Source organism: Lissotriton helveticus, chromosome 3_2, assembly GCF_964261635.1.
Source record: "Lissotriton helveticus chromosome 3_2, aLisHel1.1, whole genome shotgun sequence".
NCBI classification, from domain to species: domain Eukaryota; kingdom Metazoa; phylum Chordata; class Amphibia; order Caudata; family Salamandridae; genus Lissotriton; species Lissotriton helveticus.
In genome coordinates, this window is record NC_136062.1 from 464,757,316 (window position 1) to 464,776,190 (window position 18,875).

At 41.1% G+C, this 18,875-nt stretch overlaps 1 protein-coding gene and 1 long non-coding RNA gene across 2 annotated transcripts in view; one reads left to right on the plus strand and one right to left on the minus strand.

Moving 5' to 3' along the window:
* The first annotated feature begins 1,278 nt into the window (after nucleotides 1–1,278).
* LOC144826364 (uncharacterized) lies at nucleotides 1,279–3,559 on the plus strand. Its single transcript, XR_013609806.1, has 5 exons — nucleotides 1,279–1,459; nucleotides 2,106–2,197; nucleotides 2,292–2,389; nucleotides 2,472–2,565; nucleotides 2,689–3,559. It is a non-coding gene; the product is annotated as an uncharacterized LOC144826364 (long non-coding RNA).
* Nucleotides 3,560–7,727: 4,168 nt separating this feature from the next.
* LOC144826170 (embryonic protein UVS.2-like) overlaps nucleotides 7,728–18,875 on the minus strand; it is a 38,217-nt gene continuing 27,069 nt past the window's right edge. Inside the window, exons 8-13 of the mRNA XM_078684564.1 lie at nucleotides 17,666–17,793; nucleotides 14,589–14,704; nucleotides 11,061–11,286; nucleotides 9,758–9,876; nucleotides 8,276–8,498; nucleotides 7,728–7,780 (exon numbers count right to left, since the gene is read on the minus strand). Of these exons, the coding sequence (XP_078540690.1) occupies nucleotides 7,728–7,780; nucleotides 8,276–8,498; nucleotides 9,758–9,876; nucleotides 11,061–11,286; nucleotides 14,589–14,704; nucleotides 17,666–17,793 (865 nt within the window). The remainder of the gene's footprint in view (nucleotides 7,781–8,275; nucleotides 8,499–9,757; nucleotides 9,877–11,060; nucleotides 11,287–14,588; nucleotides 14,705–17,665; nucleotides 17,794–18,875) is intronic.

An 18,875-nucleotide genomic window follows, 5' to 3' on the forward strand; every position in this document is an offset into this window, starting at 1 on the left:
TGGGTCCTGCACACATTTTAAAAATATTTTAAAAACAGACAAACTGGAAGTAAATGGAATCTTTCATTGGATGAATGACCATGTAAATTGTCGTACACCGGTCAGCAATAAAAAAGCATAAAAGGAATGCACCCTTGGTAGAGCATTGGATTTCTGAAAAACATGGTTTGGATGACATAAAATGGTTCATCCTAGAGAAAATTAAAATATCTGTGAGAGGAGGCGATCAAAACAAGAAACGCAAGCAGAGGGAACAATTCTTCATGTCGAATTTCAAATCTTATTACTTAGGACTTAATGGCCGTGAAGAATGGGACAGAATGATTAAGTAATACTTTTGTTCAATTCTCATCCCAGTTATAGTATCAGCTGAGATGAGGTCGAGAATGTCACAACAGAGGACAATATAAATAATTGTGACCTGTTGGCTTTGAAAAATAGTATTAATCAATCACATAAATATTTGTATGTTCATATACATATCAGAGGTATGAATGGTGAAGAGACCGAAATAAACTAGATACACCCTTATGACTAAAACTACATGATTCTGATGAGTTGTTTTGTTTTGAGTTATTGTGTTTTGTTTGATAAAGGGTATAGTACTGTCTCAGATCGCAATGTTAAATAAAAATGTACGCTGTTTACGCGTTTGTAAATACTGCAATTTTGTAACAACAATAATGCATTGCGGAGATTCGTAATGATTAATTTGTCATGCATGCCTGAATGTATATTCATGTGCTCCAGAACTTTTGGCATTCCGTATACGAACAAACAGACACATGTACAATACTAACACATCGCAGGTACTCAGACTAGCGCTAAGAAAAGATGGGTCATTTTGATAATTGAACTTCATAAACAGAAGACGGACACCTTGCCTTGCATGATTTGACAGTTAATGCAGTAAGACCTACATTACACGAATTTAAGGGTTATCCTACCCAGACAATAGAGAAAGGCAAATAAAATCCATGTATCCAATACAACCGAATAAGATGATTGATTTTTGGAAAAGTATGGCTAGATTTCCGTGTCCGTAAAAAATAGATTGTGATTCGAGTAAAGATAGAATGGGTAACCACAAATTTGATAGAGAGCAATTAGGTTATCTATAACTGTGAGTACCAATAATAATCTAACAAACAATAGATAACCGACATTCTACTGTTAGAGTAACGGCATTATTCATCTTTACAAAAACTACCAAAATGGCGTGAATGTTTGCGCCGACCGATGACATTCGGATATGACGTAGGTAATGAGTTTCTTCATGAAACTACAATCATGGCGACCAGAGTACGTGCACAGGTGTTATCCATTCCAGGCCGCCGGCTATGCCAATTAAGTGATTAAATGAAAGGGAGGCCCCTATATATAGTTCCGACCTGTTACCATTACATTCCAAGCACGGGGAGCAGGAAGGTGTCAGAAGATAGCTGAACGCGATTACACGGTAAGGAGTGCGGGCAGATTAAGGGGTTACGCTATACGCCTGAGATATCCCTGCTAAACTCTTAACACAAGTCCTAGTAACCAGCGTAGTAATATTAGGAGTCTAGCAGGGCTGGGACTGTGTTACGAATTCTAAATCATAAACTGTAAATGTTTATTATTATCGCCACCGATCATGGTAATCTAAATGCGAAAAAAATACGAGTAGGTGTAGTATCTGAAACAAAGTGCAACTAGTCATGCAGGTTTTACAGCTTTATGTAACATCCAAATCATAGGAATTTAAACCACTCCACCGATCTCTAGTAGCCTTTTTTTAAGAAACTAATTGCCAATACGCTAAATGCCTTGTGAGGCTTATTACAGCCATGAAGTATCACACAAGGGCTGTACACGCCAGCTACCAAACTCAGGTAGGCGTTGGTTTTCCTTTTTCCCATAGATACCAGCTTACAGAACATTCTACCGGGAAAAGTGGATCGGGGGTAGTTTGATAAATATACCCTTCATGTGGGGTGCTTAAAATTGGGTTCGTATGAGGACCTACAATCCTAGACTCAAACCCATAATGATGAAAATAATGAAACAATTCATGTTCTTCATAATCTATGCAGAGACATGTGCAATAAACAAACCCTATCATCTAGGTTGTACAGAAAGAAGTGGGATCATCGCCTCAAAATTGATTTCCAGCTGGAGGATAACAAGCTGGATTAAGCGATATGCCTCAAATTTATAGGTATGTAGTTATATCAATGAGGAGCTATGGAACACTAGTTCAGAAAGAACGTAATAACCAGACTCTAAATACAATGTTTGATTAATCTATATAGGCAACTGGTGTACTAGAATCGATCAGCTGTTCTGCGCAGATTGAAAGACGTAGTAACGATTAAATTGACACCATAAAAACGAGTCTCCCCGTTTTTAAGTAAGTAGGCACGTTATTCATTTTTATGTTGATCAGGTGAGGATAGCTGCATTTATTCTAATGCTACCCTCTTGAATTACAGAAACTCTGAGAGCGTTCATTAGACTTTCTCCTGATTTAAAATGAATTTCCATTGGCCCTAAATGATGGGAAGGACCAATAGTCAACTAACCAAAGTAAGCCTGTTAGTTTGTGAAAGCAATCAAATCTTTTCAAATATGACACGACCAGTACACAACTCGTCTTACTACACGTTCTCTTTAGTAAGCGTAAATTAATTATGTGCATTCATTTTGTAGAAAGAAGACCATACCTGTTTTTAATTCGTCTGTCCTGAGGAAGGTGTTACATCACTACAAAAGCACCGAAACGCGTCGACTAAGGACTTTTAATGTATTATGTTTTTATTTGATTTCACTTTTCAGGTTTATCTACTAAATTGTGTTCTAAGTTAAGTTTTGATGAAAGCAATAGGATCAGTGACTCTGAGATAGTAACCGTAAATTGGAATTGTTAGATAGACTTTTTCTAAATGTACCAGAGCACATGATCTTAACTACAATATACAATGAATGCTCGACCAGTTTATGTTTTTAATTGAAAAAGAAAATGTTTTTAAGGTAAATAAAATCTGAGAAACCAATAGTAATCACTCGTGTTGTGTAGTACTAATCACCTGTGTCATAATTTTGATATAAAAGTAAATCAAGGTTTGTGTGTAGGCCTTTCGGTCACCCATTAGAAGCATAACAACACAGAAAGGAAATGTTCTTGTTTATACAGTGAGGAATATGACTGACTGTGATCCACCAGTTTTGTAGCCAGGAGTAGGTCCAACATGCTAGCATTACTGTCAGCTCACATTAGGGGTGGCCAAGTCCAGCCGCAGAAAACTAAAATATGTTAAGGGTTTCAGAATGATCAGGATATATGATATAACTTTCATTGCAACTTATTGTGTGTAAAATGTCCTTATATCTAATCATTGTGGTTAAGGTGAAAATATGATAAGTCCACCTCCACCTCCAGACCATCCCTACATCAGGAGTAGCCACCCTTTTCACACCCCATCGTAATTGCGATTCGTAATGCTTGGTCATTTCTATCTTGTATTAACATTAATATACAGTTAGAGAACATACATTACATATGAATAAAGTTTTAAATGTATGAGTTCCTGTGAGTATGTCTGTGCGTGTGTCTATATATGTATTTATTTTCATACACTTTTACCAAATACATTTAATTAATTAACGCTGCAACTTATCAAGGAGCTCAAACACAAAGGTAAACATATACAAGAGTAAATCTACGTGTGTAAATATACTTCTACCCTTTTGAGAAACTTCCATGCTTTTTGGTATCCTGATTCTGAGTAGGTGTGTGTCTAGCCTAGCCTTGCCTAAGGTAGGTTGGTTAAATGAAAAGCCAGAGTACCAGGTTCTTGTGGAATTCAAGAGGAGAGAAAGATGATCTAATGTGGAGTAGGAGGCTGTTAGAGAACGCCCATCCACCTGATCTTCACGATATCCTCAGACATTCTCCATCTGATGTCACTTTGTTGTGTGTTCCCTATGGAGCTGATTGTCATTTTCCCTAAGTTAGTCTAACTGTATATGTTGTAGGACACTTTTGCCTTGCACACATTACAAAATATCACACTTGTTTTTGTGTCACATTGTTATTTCACAAATAGGCTGCGCATGCTTTTGTATTTTGCTCTTCTTCTCGGATTCAGCTGGGACATCTCATACAAGGGCAAGCGATGCTGTTTCCTGTTATTCTCTGTGGTCAGACACTAGCACCCAGACATAAAAGAGAAATCCAGCTGCTGTTTTTAAACCCAGATTTTATCACATAGCCAGGGACTTTTTGCTTTGAAAACACACAGAGTGAAGACATTTTTGCAGAACACAGGTCTGGAGACGAGAGAGAAGCGCCAGCTGAGATGCAGAACAGCTACCTATGTATGCCAGGTATGGGGTTTGCCATTAATCCAAGAGATCTATAATATAACATAGATTCCCATAGTGATTGTAGGCTTAAGCAAATCTGTCAGCTAATATGACATGGCTTTATATTGTGTATGATCTCTCAATTATGCTAATCCCATTTTTGACCTGCATATATTTTCTGATAGCATTGCTGTTATTTATATCATTTATTTTATTTATTTATATCATTTGTAGAGCGCGCTGCAACCCTACGGGCATCCTGGCTGTTGATTCATAATAGAGAACAATAGTCTTTATAAATATTGTGTGCTTTCTTCTTGTGTCTTTTTCATTTAATGTGGACATGTATGAGTGAGAGACTGAAAGGTGATAGCCTTCTATCATGATCCCTGAGAGGGTCTAATGGTTGGTGTTCTGGGGTGCCTAATCACTTGCCTCTCTGGAAAGGTTAGGAGGGCAAGTGAGTCACTATAAGCTAGCCGTGATTTGGGCCCATAGATACTGATGCGGTATGATGAATTAAACTCTACTTTCTGATGCTCTATGGTTCCAGGCATAGATATGTTTCTAGGCAGAATCACTGAAACAACTTCAGTATAAAAATAATGATAATATCAAAGGAAAGCCACCAAAGTTCTTTAATTGGTGGCCAGGCCATGATTGGCATCATCCATTCATCCTCTGTGCCACTTCCAGCTGACACAGATGGCGTGCACATACACATGCATATACAAACACACATACACATCACACACCACCCTACCAAAAATAGAAGTCCCCTATCAGAAGGGCACGGCCCATTGTACCAATATAAAATCGGTTCTATGTTACATGATCTGAAAAAGAGTCAACATTTTATTTTATATCTTTATTTCACTGCACATCAGCACAACATTTCACACTCAGTATAATTCATCATCAAATGCATTAATGGCTCAGCTAGGAGCCAGATGTCAGGCAGGTTGAAAACACTTGATTCACAATTGGCAACCACTGTTGGCGACGTGCTTCTTACTACTTGTGACAACAACACGCAACGGAACAACTGACACAAGTTCATCAAGAGAGAGAAGTAGGATGACAAAAAGCTGAGGCTCAGAGAGAACAAATGCAGCACTTAAACCATCCACCCATCTTCACGTTGAACAGATATACATCTGGAGTCAGGACCCTCTGTGCAGCTGTGGCATGTCGGCTTCTCCAGGGTTAGGCACTCACTGGAGGTGAATATTGGAAAACACAAAGAAGTTGTAGAAGTATGAGTAGGCTTTTCCACCAACTGAGCAACATAAAACTCTCTGATTATCATGATACCCAACAAATATGTATAAGGCAAATTTACTGTGGTGAGTACTTTCATAATATTTGATAATTCTATTATATGAATGTGTTTTGCTGTTTTTGTGAATAGTGAGTCCAGCCCATCATAAGGTTGGTCAGCAGCATTTTGGGGTCATTTAGACAGCAGTGGTCAGTCCATGGAGGCTGAGGTGGCTTCAGAAGTACTATCTCCACCCATACTATGGCAAGCCATTCATCCTAGTTGAATGTAACAGTTGCAGCAGAATTATTTGTGCATTCACATACAAACCCCAAAGCAAAGAGACCACAGTTGTTTTTCCGTGTCCAGTTTCGCCATGTCCCCCATGGCAGACACAGACAGAACAGATTTGATTTGGGAGGCCAACCCCTACAAAGAGTGTCTTTCATGCTGCATCAAATGCAGAGACCTGTTTGAGATGGCTTACTGCCAGTGAAGGCTGCTCCTGCAGTCAATCAGCAGTTTCCACCTCCAAATAAGAGGGGGGACTAAGAGTTTCCCAGAGCAGGACCCCACTAATTTACAACAGGACCCCCCTCGGTAAAATGCTGATCCCCTCTGTCTTCCATTTTACAATGGTGGGAGAGGAGGCTATTTATTAACTGGCACTAGGGCCCATCTTTACTGGGCATCTACAGGAGACGCGGCAGGCCCTGAAATGCCAATTAGCAGCAGGACTGCCACTTCACCAACAGCTAAATGACCACCTTAGTCATTGAAAGGGCAATGACAAATGTCACTACCACAAAAGATAGATAGTGGTAGATGGGGTTATTTATTAATAGCCACTAGTGCCCTTTGACACATTACTTGTTAGAACTACCAACATTATATGGTGGGATGTGAGGCTATTTATTAATTGGCACCACTGCTCCTTGACACGCCACTACTACAAAAGTTAGATGGTCGTAGATGAGGCTATTTACTTTTTGGCACAAGTGTCCTATAAGATGTCACATGATTAATTGTCACTAGTGCCTAGCCACTACTACAAAGGTTTGATGGTGGGAGAAGAGGCTATTTATTGACTGGCATTAGTGTCTTTTGACGCATGTCACTACTACTAGGGTTAGATGGTAGGAGATGTAGTTATTCATGAATTGCCACTAGTGCCCTTCCACACATGTCGCTACTACCATAAACAGATGGTGGGATATGAGGATATTTATTCATCAATTGCCACTTCTGCCCTTTGACACGTCACTACTACCAAATTTAGATGGTTGGAGATGAGGCTATTTATTAATATGCACTAGTGTCCCATGACACTTGTCAGTACTAGCAAACTTATATGGTGAGAGATGAGGGTATGTATTAATATGCACTAGTGCCCTTTCACACATGTCACTACTACCAAAAGTAGATGGTGGGAGACAGTTTTTAATTGGCACTAGTGTCCTTTGACATATGTCTCTACCACCAAAGCTAGATTGGAGATGAGGCTATTTATTAATTGGCACTAGTGTCCTTTGACACATGTCACTACCAGCAGTGTTAGCAGATTGGAGATTAGGCTATTTATTAATTGGCACTAATGCCCTTTCACACATGTCTCTGTTACAAAGTTAGATGGGAGATGAGACTATATATTAATTGGCACTAGTGCCCTATGGCACATGTCACTACTACCAAAGTTAGATGGTGGGAGATGAACGTAATTATTAATGGACACTAGTGTTCTTCCACACATCTAACTACTACCAAGGGTAGATGGTGGGAGATGAGGCCATTTATTAATGGGCACTAGTGTCCTTCCACACATGTCACTAGTACCAAAGTTAGATGGTGGGTGATGAGGCTATTTATTAATTGCCAATTGTGCTCTTTGTTATGGGCATCATCTGGAGATGTCAGTCAGTCAGTCAAAACACTTTATTTCGATTAGTTAAAATCATAAAAAGAAAACAATCATGGAGATGTGAAAGGGCTAAACAATTGCCACAGCTGTATCTGAAAGAGTATTGGAATCACATGCACTGACTTCAGGAGTGGGTTGAAAACTACTTCAGAGCTCAAGAATTCAAGAATGTTATTTTTTATAATCTAAAGGTATAGGTGTATGTTAATCCTTTTCTGCTCCTACACACCAGACCTCATCAATCCCCCCATTCTGAGCTTGAAATATGAATATTTAAGGTCAATTAATACATGCATATTATAGTTCATATACCACTGCTCTCCTATTTATTGAGTCTTGCTCTCTGATCTAAATTGCACAATCGTTCCCTAATTGACATGACATGTGAATGTCCAGGTATGACTTATACAGTGTAAGGGACCAGGTGTTGGAATTTTGTTTGAGTATTGAGTGAAGTTTGAGTTTTTCTGCCTTCCAATGCACTCGGTTCATACCCATACATCCATTCCATGTAGAGTTTGTATAGATATCTTCCAGTAACTCTTTGTCCAAGAGAGGCACCTTCTTGATCCCTGTGGCTAACGGGTGAACTACAGTATCTTTTCGTAGACTTGGTACAAGCTTTATTTTTGACAGAGAATTTGGTATCTCTAAGCAGGCTCAGCATCCAGACATGGTATCAAGAATAAACACCTCCCTAATGAGTGTCAGTGATGAAGGCCAGTGGGTGACTTTATCGCAGATAAACTTACCGAAGGTGTAGGTTGCCTGGAATCCCTTCATGCTCACTGACTCATCACTGTGGAACTGGAGCAGAAGGGAGCTCCCGGTGGAGGTCACTGGTGGGACTAGACTGGAACCGCAGAATTTGCCAATAAGCGGGGAGGTGGTCTTGGAACCATCGAAAATAGACAAGGAGTCATAGGCGCATTGTGGATCAGCTTCAACGGCAAAAGATGTGAATGTCAATGAGACCTTCAGGGTGTAAATAAGAAGTACGTGTTAGTCCTCAAAGAGTACCTTAGTCACGCCAATAGGAAGGCAGTGTGATATAAGGAATAAAACAATGTGACAGCCAGTCCTGACCATAGGGGGCAGTGTGAGCTAAGGAAGGAGAGGTATGCTCTAGACCTTCTGTACCATCACTGTCCTGCCAGGAGGAGACTATGTGGCATAAGGAAGGAGAAGTATGTGTTGGCATTTATTTACCAGCACTCTCCTGCCAGCATGAGGCGTTGTGGCATAAGGAAGGAGAAGCATGCATTGGCCTTACTTACCGTCACTGTCTTTCCTGAAGGGGGCAGTGTGAGATAAGGAAGGAGACGTATTTGCTGGCCCTTATTTACCATCAATGTCCTGCGAGTGGTTGCAGTGTTACATAAGTAAGGAGACGTATCTCCCAGAAGTGATATGTGATCATCTGAGTGGAATGGAGGGCTACGCCAAATTTTTCATTTTATCCTAATGTCTCTGTTCTGGAATATCATGATGCCATAACACCCACTGTGGCAGATAATCTAGGATGCATATTTACAAGCTCCTATCGCAACAGTAAGGTCACATTTTCTGACATTCCTGTGGCTATAGGGGCTTTGCCTAATTCACAAGATGGCGTTAAGCCACTTAACGCCGCCTTAATGAAATAGGCACTCTTTCAGGATATACTTAGCATGAAAGGGGCATTCCGTTGTTGCTGGTCTTAAACAGGCGAAACGAGGAGAAATGCTCTATTTCTCCTTGTTTTTACTGTTTCTTTGTGTGCTGCATTGTGCTGCACACATATAATCAGCAAAACACCATGTATGATTGTTTATATGCAGGAAGATGTCACTTCCTGCACATAAAAAATAATTATAAAAATTGCGAGTTACAACTTCTATGTGTGTTGCATAATCAGCACACATAGAAGTTACAAATCGCCATTTATGATTATTTATGTGCAGGAAGGTACACCTTGATTTCCCACGCTTTGACTAAGGTGCAAGAGTGCCTGTGTTGGCACTAGACAGCTAACTTTAGCACCAGCCAAGGGAGAAATGCAGGGCTGCACCGTATTGATATAAATATTGTGCCGCTCTGTGTTTCTAAAGTGACTGAGCGCACCGTTAGCCTTCTTGGCATAATGCCACGCTCCACCACTTCCGTTGTAAATATGTCAGCAGAAGGTTCTTCATGATTCCAGATCCTACAAGTATTTCAGTACTAGAGTGACATTGGGTAGCTCCTTCACTTACCTTGTATCCAGCTGGAGCGGTGAGGTAGAAGCCGCAGTCCATGTTGACAGGGTAATTTTTGGGATAGTCGGGAGATGAGACGGTGCCAGCAGAGCTGGTGAACGTGCCACCACATTTTACTTTTACTGTCAACCGAAGAAAAAAACATCTTACATACTCTGCAGCCTAGAGTACTGGTCACCAGTATACAATGTCCACACACACAAAACACAGACCAGCTCAAATACAGCACTTAACCAACAACTGTCTGCCAAGCAGGAGCCAAGAGTGCGGTTCTGCCTGAGGGCCCCTGCACGCTGTTTGTATCTCAGCTCACGTATCTCCCCAAAAATTGATACATATCATAAAATTGAAGATATTGGTGCACACCGGGGGACCAGATGCTGTCATGACACAGGAGCCTGGCCTGGTAATATAAACTTCCTGTCATGATGCTAAATATTAGAGCTCATGCCAAGGCAGCAGTTCTGCCAACTAGAGGACACCCACTCTCACTATCAGAGATCCTTTCAGTACTCTCCCACTACACTAATCATATATCTTGCCATTTATTTATTTTCTCAGTGTGATCTTTGCCAACCCAGATCATCACTGGGCAAGATTCCACAGGCAGGAAATCAGAAAATAAACATTGCAAATCCTTGTACCACCCCCTGCTCCTTTCTCAGACTCAAGGGGATTATGTCAGTGCACTGGACCCACAACAGCTCCTTCCATTTCATGGTAAAACCACTACTGCCAGAAACAAGCACTTCCTGCAGTGAACCTTATACAAACACACCCAGATCTCCTGAGAGTACAGCTCACAGGCCCCAACAAGAGCCATTTGCGTCCTTCCTCCCTCAGTGCTGTAGGAGGTCTATGCGTCCTTCTTCCTCCAATGGCTGAGTGCGTTGCGACACTAAGAGCCGTACCATTGCCTTTACAAACCACTCCGTTAACTGAGAGAAGCCTTACACCCAGTACCTTCCCATGGCTGCAAATGGCCTGCTTCCTTCCTCCCCTTTCTGAGAGTTCTCTGGCACCAGGGATTATACCATTTATGTTGGAAGCCTTCTCAAGCTACCTCCCCTCACTGAGAGCATCCAGACACCAAGGACAGTACCACTGCTGTAGGCGGCCTTTGTGTCCCCCCTCCCCTCTGTCATAGCGCCCTACATCAAGGACCGTGCCATTGTTGTAGAAGGCCTTTCCAACCCACTCCCTTAACTGAGAGTGTCCTGACACTAAGGACCTTCCCATTGCTGAGTGAGGCCTCTGCATTCCTCCTCCCGGTCTGAGAGAAGCCTGACACAAACCATACCATTGCTGTAGGAGGCCTTGAACCCACTGGCGGTGATGGAGCCATCTGTTACAAACTCCAGCAACATCTCATTTCCGGAAGAGGTGAATGGTTGGAGCTGTCCCGTCCCACACGCTTTGCTGAGTAAGACTGGGGCTGTCTTATTGTTGCCATCGTAAATTGTGAGATAGTCAGACATACAGTTTGGAGATGATTGTAGATCAAAGGCATCAAACTGCAGAAGAATCTGAGAAGAAAGAGCAGTAAATTAGACACACAACGGGCAGAGTGTCTAGAACTTTGTTCTTTAATTTGTTTATGAAGAACTGATTTTCAGTTTTTGAAAGTTTTCCGCAGACTCAACTCAGTCAGTGATTTTGCTTTTAGTGTCAGACCTGTATCCCTATACCTCTACTCTTTAATGTAGTGACTGCTTCTGTCTATAGCCTCCTTCACCACCATCCCTCTACTTCAATTGTGTGTTTATAGAGTCATGGCACCCTTATGCTGTTCCTGCACCTCCTGGGGCTTATTTATGAGCCCTTGTGTCACTTTTGCGCCGCAGGTGCGTCACTTTTTGTGACGCACCAGCAGGGTAAAAAATGTGCCTTATTGTAGCATATTTAAAAAGTAGATGCGTTACTTGGTATTCTCTGCACCACATAATACCTGCACCAGGTATACTTATGCAGGGTGGGGGTGTTCCGAAAAAAAGGGTTGTAGAAGTGACACAGTGAAATCTAAAAGATTGCAACAATATCTTACGCCTGCATCATTGAAGGCGTAAGACTGATGCAGGCACTTTTCACATGGGACTTGCCCATGTGTAATGACCCATTACTGGAGTTGCGTCACTTTTGTGACACACTCTTGCAATGCACAATTTTTCCACCTACAGATACATCAGAAATACTGACGTATCTGTAACTCCTTGCGACATGATGCGTCGTACTGTATATATGACGCATTATTGGTGTCGCAAGAATGGCACAATGAAAAGTGACGCATCGCTGTTTTCTCACAGCGAAGCGTCACATTTCATAAATGAGTCCCCCTGTGTTCTCTTTTGGTGCCTCTACTTGGAACCAAACCTCTTCTGAAGCTCAGGTACCTCTTGGGAAGAAGTTACACAGTGGATTCTTGATTACTTGTGCTAAGCTGTGGCTCTCCGTCAACACCACATACTTAAAGGAGTACCCGAGAGAGCTAGGCTGGTGTAAGCTCCAAGACACATGGTACAGTTGGCTCATCACTGGGCTCATAGTGAAGGCCCTGCACTTCTCTGGGGCACTGCCTCTCGATTACCAAACGTCTGTGTTCGCACCTTTAAATTTGTGTGCGATACCAAACAGCAGACGATGACTTGAAGAAACTGCAGCACTTCAGATGAAATCTCAGTAAGCATTTCCAGACTGGGGAACGGAAGCTCATGCTTTGTGCAAGGGTTGAACATTAGAATATCGAGCAGAGAAATATCACATACAAAGACACTGTAGCCAGAATATCAACTATAGCAACATCCAGAATATGTATAGGTAGGTATAGATGAACTACTCTCTGCATCACCTTACCTTGAAGCCATATATATATAGATTGTCAAGATAAATGTCAAATTAAGAGTATTAAGTCTATACTTACCTATACATATATTTACATAACCATATTTTGATGGGAAACAACCTTTACAACGCAACTTTTACAACGAACTACCATTACAACGAAACTTTTACAACGCAAAAACTTTTACAACGCATACCATTACAACGCAGGATTTTACAACGCAAGTACCTTTACAACGCATACCATTACAACGTAAGTATTGGTAAGTATATAATTATTTTTAAAATATTATATGTTTGGTTTTTTGGGTAAAGGGGTATTTTTAGGGTTCAGGGTCAGTTTTCAGTTTTTGGGTAAAGGGGTATTTTTAGGGTTCAGGGTCAGTTTTCAGTTTTTGGGTAAAGGGGTATTTTTAGGGTTTAGGGTCAGTTTTCAGTTTTTGGGTAAAGGGGTATTTTTAGGGTTTAGGGTCAGTTTTCAGTTTTTGGGTAAAGGGGTATTTTTAGGGTTCAGGGTCAGTTTTCAGTTTTTGGGTAAAGGGGTATTTTTAGGGTTCAGGGTCAGTTTTCAGTTTTTGGGTAAAGGGGTATTTTTAGGGTTCAGGGTCAGTTTTCAATTTTTGGGTAAAGGGGTATTTTTAGGGTTTAGGGTCAGTTTTCAGTTTTTGGGTAAAGGGGTATTTTTAGGGTTCAGGGTCAGTTTTCAGTTTTTGGGTAAAGGGGTATTTTTAGGGTTTAGGGTCAGTTTTCAGTTTTTGGGTAAAGGGGTATTTTTAGGGTTCAGGGTCAGTTTTCAGTTTTTGGGTAAAGGGGTATTTTTAGGGTTTAGGGTCAGTTTTCAGTTTTTGGGTAAAGGGGTATTTTTAGGGTTTAGGGTCAGTTTTCAGTTTTTGGGTAAAGGGGTATTTTTAGGGTTCAGGGTCAGTTTTCAGTTTTTGGGTAAAGGGGTATTTTTAGGGTTCAGGGTCAGTTTCAGTTTTTGGGTAAAGGGGTATTTTTAGGGTTCAGGGTCAGTTTTCAGTTTTTGGGTAAAGGGGTATTTTTAGGGTTCAGGGTCAGTTTTCAGTTTTTGGGTAAAGGGGTATTTTTAGGGTTCAGGGTCAGTTTGGGGTTTTTGGGTAAAGGGGTATTTTTAGGGTTCAGGGACAGTTTGGGGTTTTTGGGGTACAGGGTTAATTTGTAAAAATAAAATAAAATTATATTTAAATTAAATTAATTAAATAAAATTAAATAAAATGTAATTATATTTTAATAATTTAAAATAATTTATATTAAAAAACATGTTATATACTTACCAATATTTACGTTGTAATGGTATGCGTTGTAAAGGTACTTGCGTTGTAAAATCTTGCGTTGTAATGGTATGCGTTGTAAAAGTTTTTGCGTTGTAAAAAATTCGTTGTAATGGTAGTCGTTGTAAAAGTATGCGTTGTAACGTCATACATCCTATTTTGATATCTGAGATGTTTGCTTTGTTTTTTTGTAGCACTATATTTAAAACTCAATATTCTTGACCATACACTCAGGGGATAATACCTATCGCTGTGCACCCCAGTATTCTGCTCTGCTACACTGCCCATTAATAGATTAACCCTTACATGTCCATTTCCTTTGGGGAACTCCACTGGCATTCTCTCACCTTTGTTTACGGCCCCCATGTGGAATTTCTTCGAAGCCAAATTTGAACTTGCTTAAGGTTTAGCTCACTTGCCCCTTGCAGACCCACCCTTTAAGCTATATTCTGTCTTCTGTGTGGTGGTAGGACTACTGTAGATTTAAGTAACACCTGCTAATCGGGTCTTTTCAGAAGCTCTGCGGGGATAGTGGTTACCTCATTGGAGAAAACACTACATGGACAGATCTTTCTCCTCCTCGCTGATGGACCTACAGCAGCAACCTCTGCCACCTGTCAATCATGCAGGAACTACTCCACGCCCACCCTCAGGCAGCTTGGACTCTGTCAGGAGGAACGCGTGACTGGCTTTATTACCTTATCATAAGGGATTCGGATCAGGTAGACACAGTTGGCGTTGTTTGGGTAAGAGGAGGGGTTATTGGATGACTTCACGGTGCCAGTCAGGTTAGAAAGAAGAGTGCTGCACAAACCTGAAAAACAAAAATGAAAATGAAAATTCTTTAAAATGTGATTTCTTGAAACTTTACAATGACATGACAGCTAGAATGCCCACTCTCCACCAGCTCCTACTGAGAATTTCTCAATTAGTCTCACCAGAATTTAAGCAGACATCTTATACCTCCACCAAGAAGAAGGCTCTCAACCTAAATAATGATCTCTGTAGTCAATCAGCACTAAGTGCAAGTCTTAGCAATAATATTAGCACAGAAGAACGCAAGTACGCACCAAAAACGACACCCAAGTATTGACCCAGTCATATGCAAATCAGTCTTGTCCCTCTTCCTCATTGGAACAGTCCAGCCTGAACCACCAAGCCAGGTCTCAACTAGACTGGAATAAAAAGCATCCTGGGACCGGTTTCAAGGTAACCCCCCTCATCAGCCGGGCAAGTTTGAATCCAGTGGCAAAGCAAGCAAGGGACCCACATATGGGCATACCTTGAAAACGTAGGGTGAACAAAGCAAACATAGGGAGATGATGTACGGGGCACTGCAACGTTACAGATACTCACCCCCAGTCACAGATCTGGGTTGAATCCATCATTGTTCTTTGGCTCTCTTCACCACCTTAGGTCAGAACCAGCCAAATGCAAATCAGTCTTGATGCTGTTCCTCATGGGGAAAGTCCAGCCTGTACTGCCACACAAGGTCTTCCTTGGACTGGAGTCAAGCATCCTGGGACTGGGTCTAAACTGGGGTGGTAAAGTGAGCAGAAGAACGATAATGGATTCAACCCAGAACTGTGACTAGGGGTGAGTGTCTGAAAATTTTCAGTGCTCTGTCCATCATCTCCTTATGATTGCCTTGAGATCCAAATGAGACAAATACCTGATTCTTATCAGGGGATACATTTGGAATCTCAAGCAGGCAAAAAAAATCTGGATCCCAGTGGCAACATTTTCTGGGAACACATCAAGGTGATACATTCTGGGTTCCTATCAGGGGATAAATGTTGGGATCACATCAGGAGTTAAATGCTAGAATCCACCAAAGAATATATAATGGGATCCAATCAGGGAATACATGCTGGAATACAATCGGGTAAGAAATGCTAGAAGTCAATCAAGTAATAAATGCCGGGATCCAGTCAGGGGATACATACTGGAATTTGATTTGATAAGAAATGCTAGAATCCAATCAAGGGATACATGCTGGTATCCAATCGGATACGAAACGCTAGAATCCAATCAAGGGATACATGCTGGAATCCTAATGGGTAAAATATGCTCAAAACCAAATCTTGGGATACACCCTGGAATCCAAATGGGTAAGAAATGCTAGAAACCAATCAGGGGATGCATGCTGGGATCCCTTTAGTAGATAAATGCTGGCATCAAGTCATTTGATACATATTGGGATCGCTCTGCGAATAAGTGCTGAGATCCCATCTGAGGATTAATGCTGTGATTGCACCAGGAGGAAAGAAAGCCTAGAATTCAGCCGTGGATAAATGCTGCAAATTCATCCTATCAGCAGGAAGAATGTAAGGGGCTATCAGTAGCAGGAGAAAGGTTTCAGCAGGGCACAGGACAGTTCTAGTTGCCAGACTTAGCTGAAGATGGTGAAACATCTTTATCTTGGCTGATATCAGCCACATTATACACAGTGCTCTATCACCTACTACTGACCAGCTCAAGAATGGTGGCCACTGTGTTGGATGCAGCTCTAGAATGATTTTGATCATTTTCTGACAGGACAGACACAAAGGGGTCTATTAGGATGGCGGTCGGAAAATCACTCAGACCGCCATGGTAGCGGGAAAGCACCGCCCGCTAGGACCACGGCATAACCGCCGGTCCAATTAGTATACTCTGCAGTCGAAATCTGCCCTTCTTTCTCTCTATCCGTCTCCCTAGTCTTTCAAGGTACTATTTTCTATCATTAGTACAAGAGACCTAAAATATTGTTTATTTGCTGATGACATACTAATCCTGAAGGGCAGGTGTTTGTCCTTAAAGAAGGCATAAATAATGTGGCCAGGTGAATGAATAAACGTGGGCCAAAGCTTAGTGGTCAAAACTGAGACTCCTGAATAACCTCGTTTAGCCCCCTGACTTATTTGAGATCCCATGAACCTTCACTAAGAAATCTTAAAAGCTGGGAGTCATCTGGGAAACAGAATTGAACTTTAAAGCTTACATCAGCTCTGTATACTGCTTCTGGTTTATTCAGCTTAAGACAATTGCAACATGCATTTTCCTACATCCAAAACAAATATCACATAATCATGTCTGGTTCACTGACTGTTTCAAATATGGAGTAAACCAATTCCGTTATGAGTGGGCTTCCAAATATCTAATTGCTAAGATGCAACATGTACAAGACATGGCGACATGACCTGTTTTAAAACTAGGGATACATTGTCATTTATCAGCAGGCATATTCATTGGTACCCATCCAAAAGCAATATCCAAAAGGTCATTATCGTCAATACAGAATTCCTGTTTTTTAAGTGCATCAAGGAAACAACACCCGATTGTGGGGTAAAGCAACTAGATATCTTCCCTCCTCCATCCTATGATCACATGGCTTATATCTTCTTCACATTCCAAGTACTGCTATTCAGTGGAAGGGAGACTGCAGATTCTTGCTGGTTGGCCCAAAGATTGTGAATGTAGTGCCACTGGAAATTAGGAATCGACATACTCTACTTACCTCTAGGAAAGCCTTAAAACATTCACATGTGCTCTTTTTTGCAGCACTTACATTTACATAGTATTTTGTACTATGTATATAGTGAGTCTAGCGCTCAAACACAATAATTAATTTCATAGTATGAGCTCTATAAATAAATAAAAATGTCCCATGATGGATGATTTTAGTGGACATTGAGCTGTAATCAATAAGAAACATGATGTGCCCAGCTAGAAGGAACATACGCCAGGACTGCTGTGGAATTGTAGAATATTACTGCATATATGCACTCCTTACCACACTGGTACAATGTGTTGATTTTGGAAACATCCAGGTTGCTAAGCCCATCTCTCTGTCCAATGGGCGTGTCAGGATTTGGCTTGGGGATGATGGTCGGCTGTCCAAAATTGTTGCTGAAAGCATACCTGTGGAAAGGAAGACCTTACAGGTAAAGCCTATCATGTTTGTGCCTTTATAGTTCTTTATTCACCCATAGAAATTTACAGAAAGTCTAGCTGTGGGTCACATATTTGGTATTTGCTGAAAACGTTGAATTTCTAGATTTAGTCTCAAAGTTTTTCCTGAAGTAGCCCCCTGCAGAACCTGCCCTGATCAGTCTAAAACATCTCAATTTTCCAATGAATGACCCTCCAAGCCATAGAGGACAGTACACGCCCACCGTAGCGCCTTCACCCTCACTCAGAATATCAGATCCTAAAAAGCACTGTCGAGTCTCACAACATTTCTGCTTTCAACAGAGGTTGCGTTAGCACTCAGTGAGAAACATCCATTACAACGCAGTCATTACATCACACTGTTTTTAGAACACAGCTATTACAACGCAACTGCCTTTACAGCGCATGCCATTACAACCCATGCCATTACAACGTATTTTAAGGTAAGTAATAGAAATTTTTTAGTTTTAGGGTGGGATGGGTTTTGGAGTAGATGGGAATAGTAATTTTTACCCCTACACTATCCAACACTTTCCCTACTGTTGCACTCACTGGAGTGGGAATAGTAATTTTTACCCATACTATATCCAGCACTTTCCCTACTGTTGCACTCACTGGAGTGGGAATAGTAATTTTTACCCCTACACTATCCAATACTTACCCTACTGTTGCCCTAAAAGTATTATGCGTTGTAATGGTATGCATTGTAATGTTATGGGTTGTAATGGAATGCGTTGTAATGGTAGTTTTTAAAAATGCGTTGTAATGGCATGCATTTTAAAATCATGTGATGTAATGGTAGTTGCGATTTAAAAAACGTGTTGTATTCATACACATATTATGGGAATGTGACCACATACAGACCATCATCACTGCGGTTCCTTTCAATTACTAAACGTTTTCACCCAGGTTTTGGGGGTCATTATTGTTTTCTTCCTGTCCCTCAATGTTAGGTTTTTCCTGACGGTGATGGACAAGAAAAAATTACACCGTCCACCCGAAATAGGGCTGGCATTGTAATGCCACTCCTCAGATGGCCGCTACTCCATCTG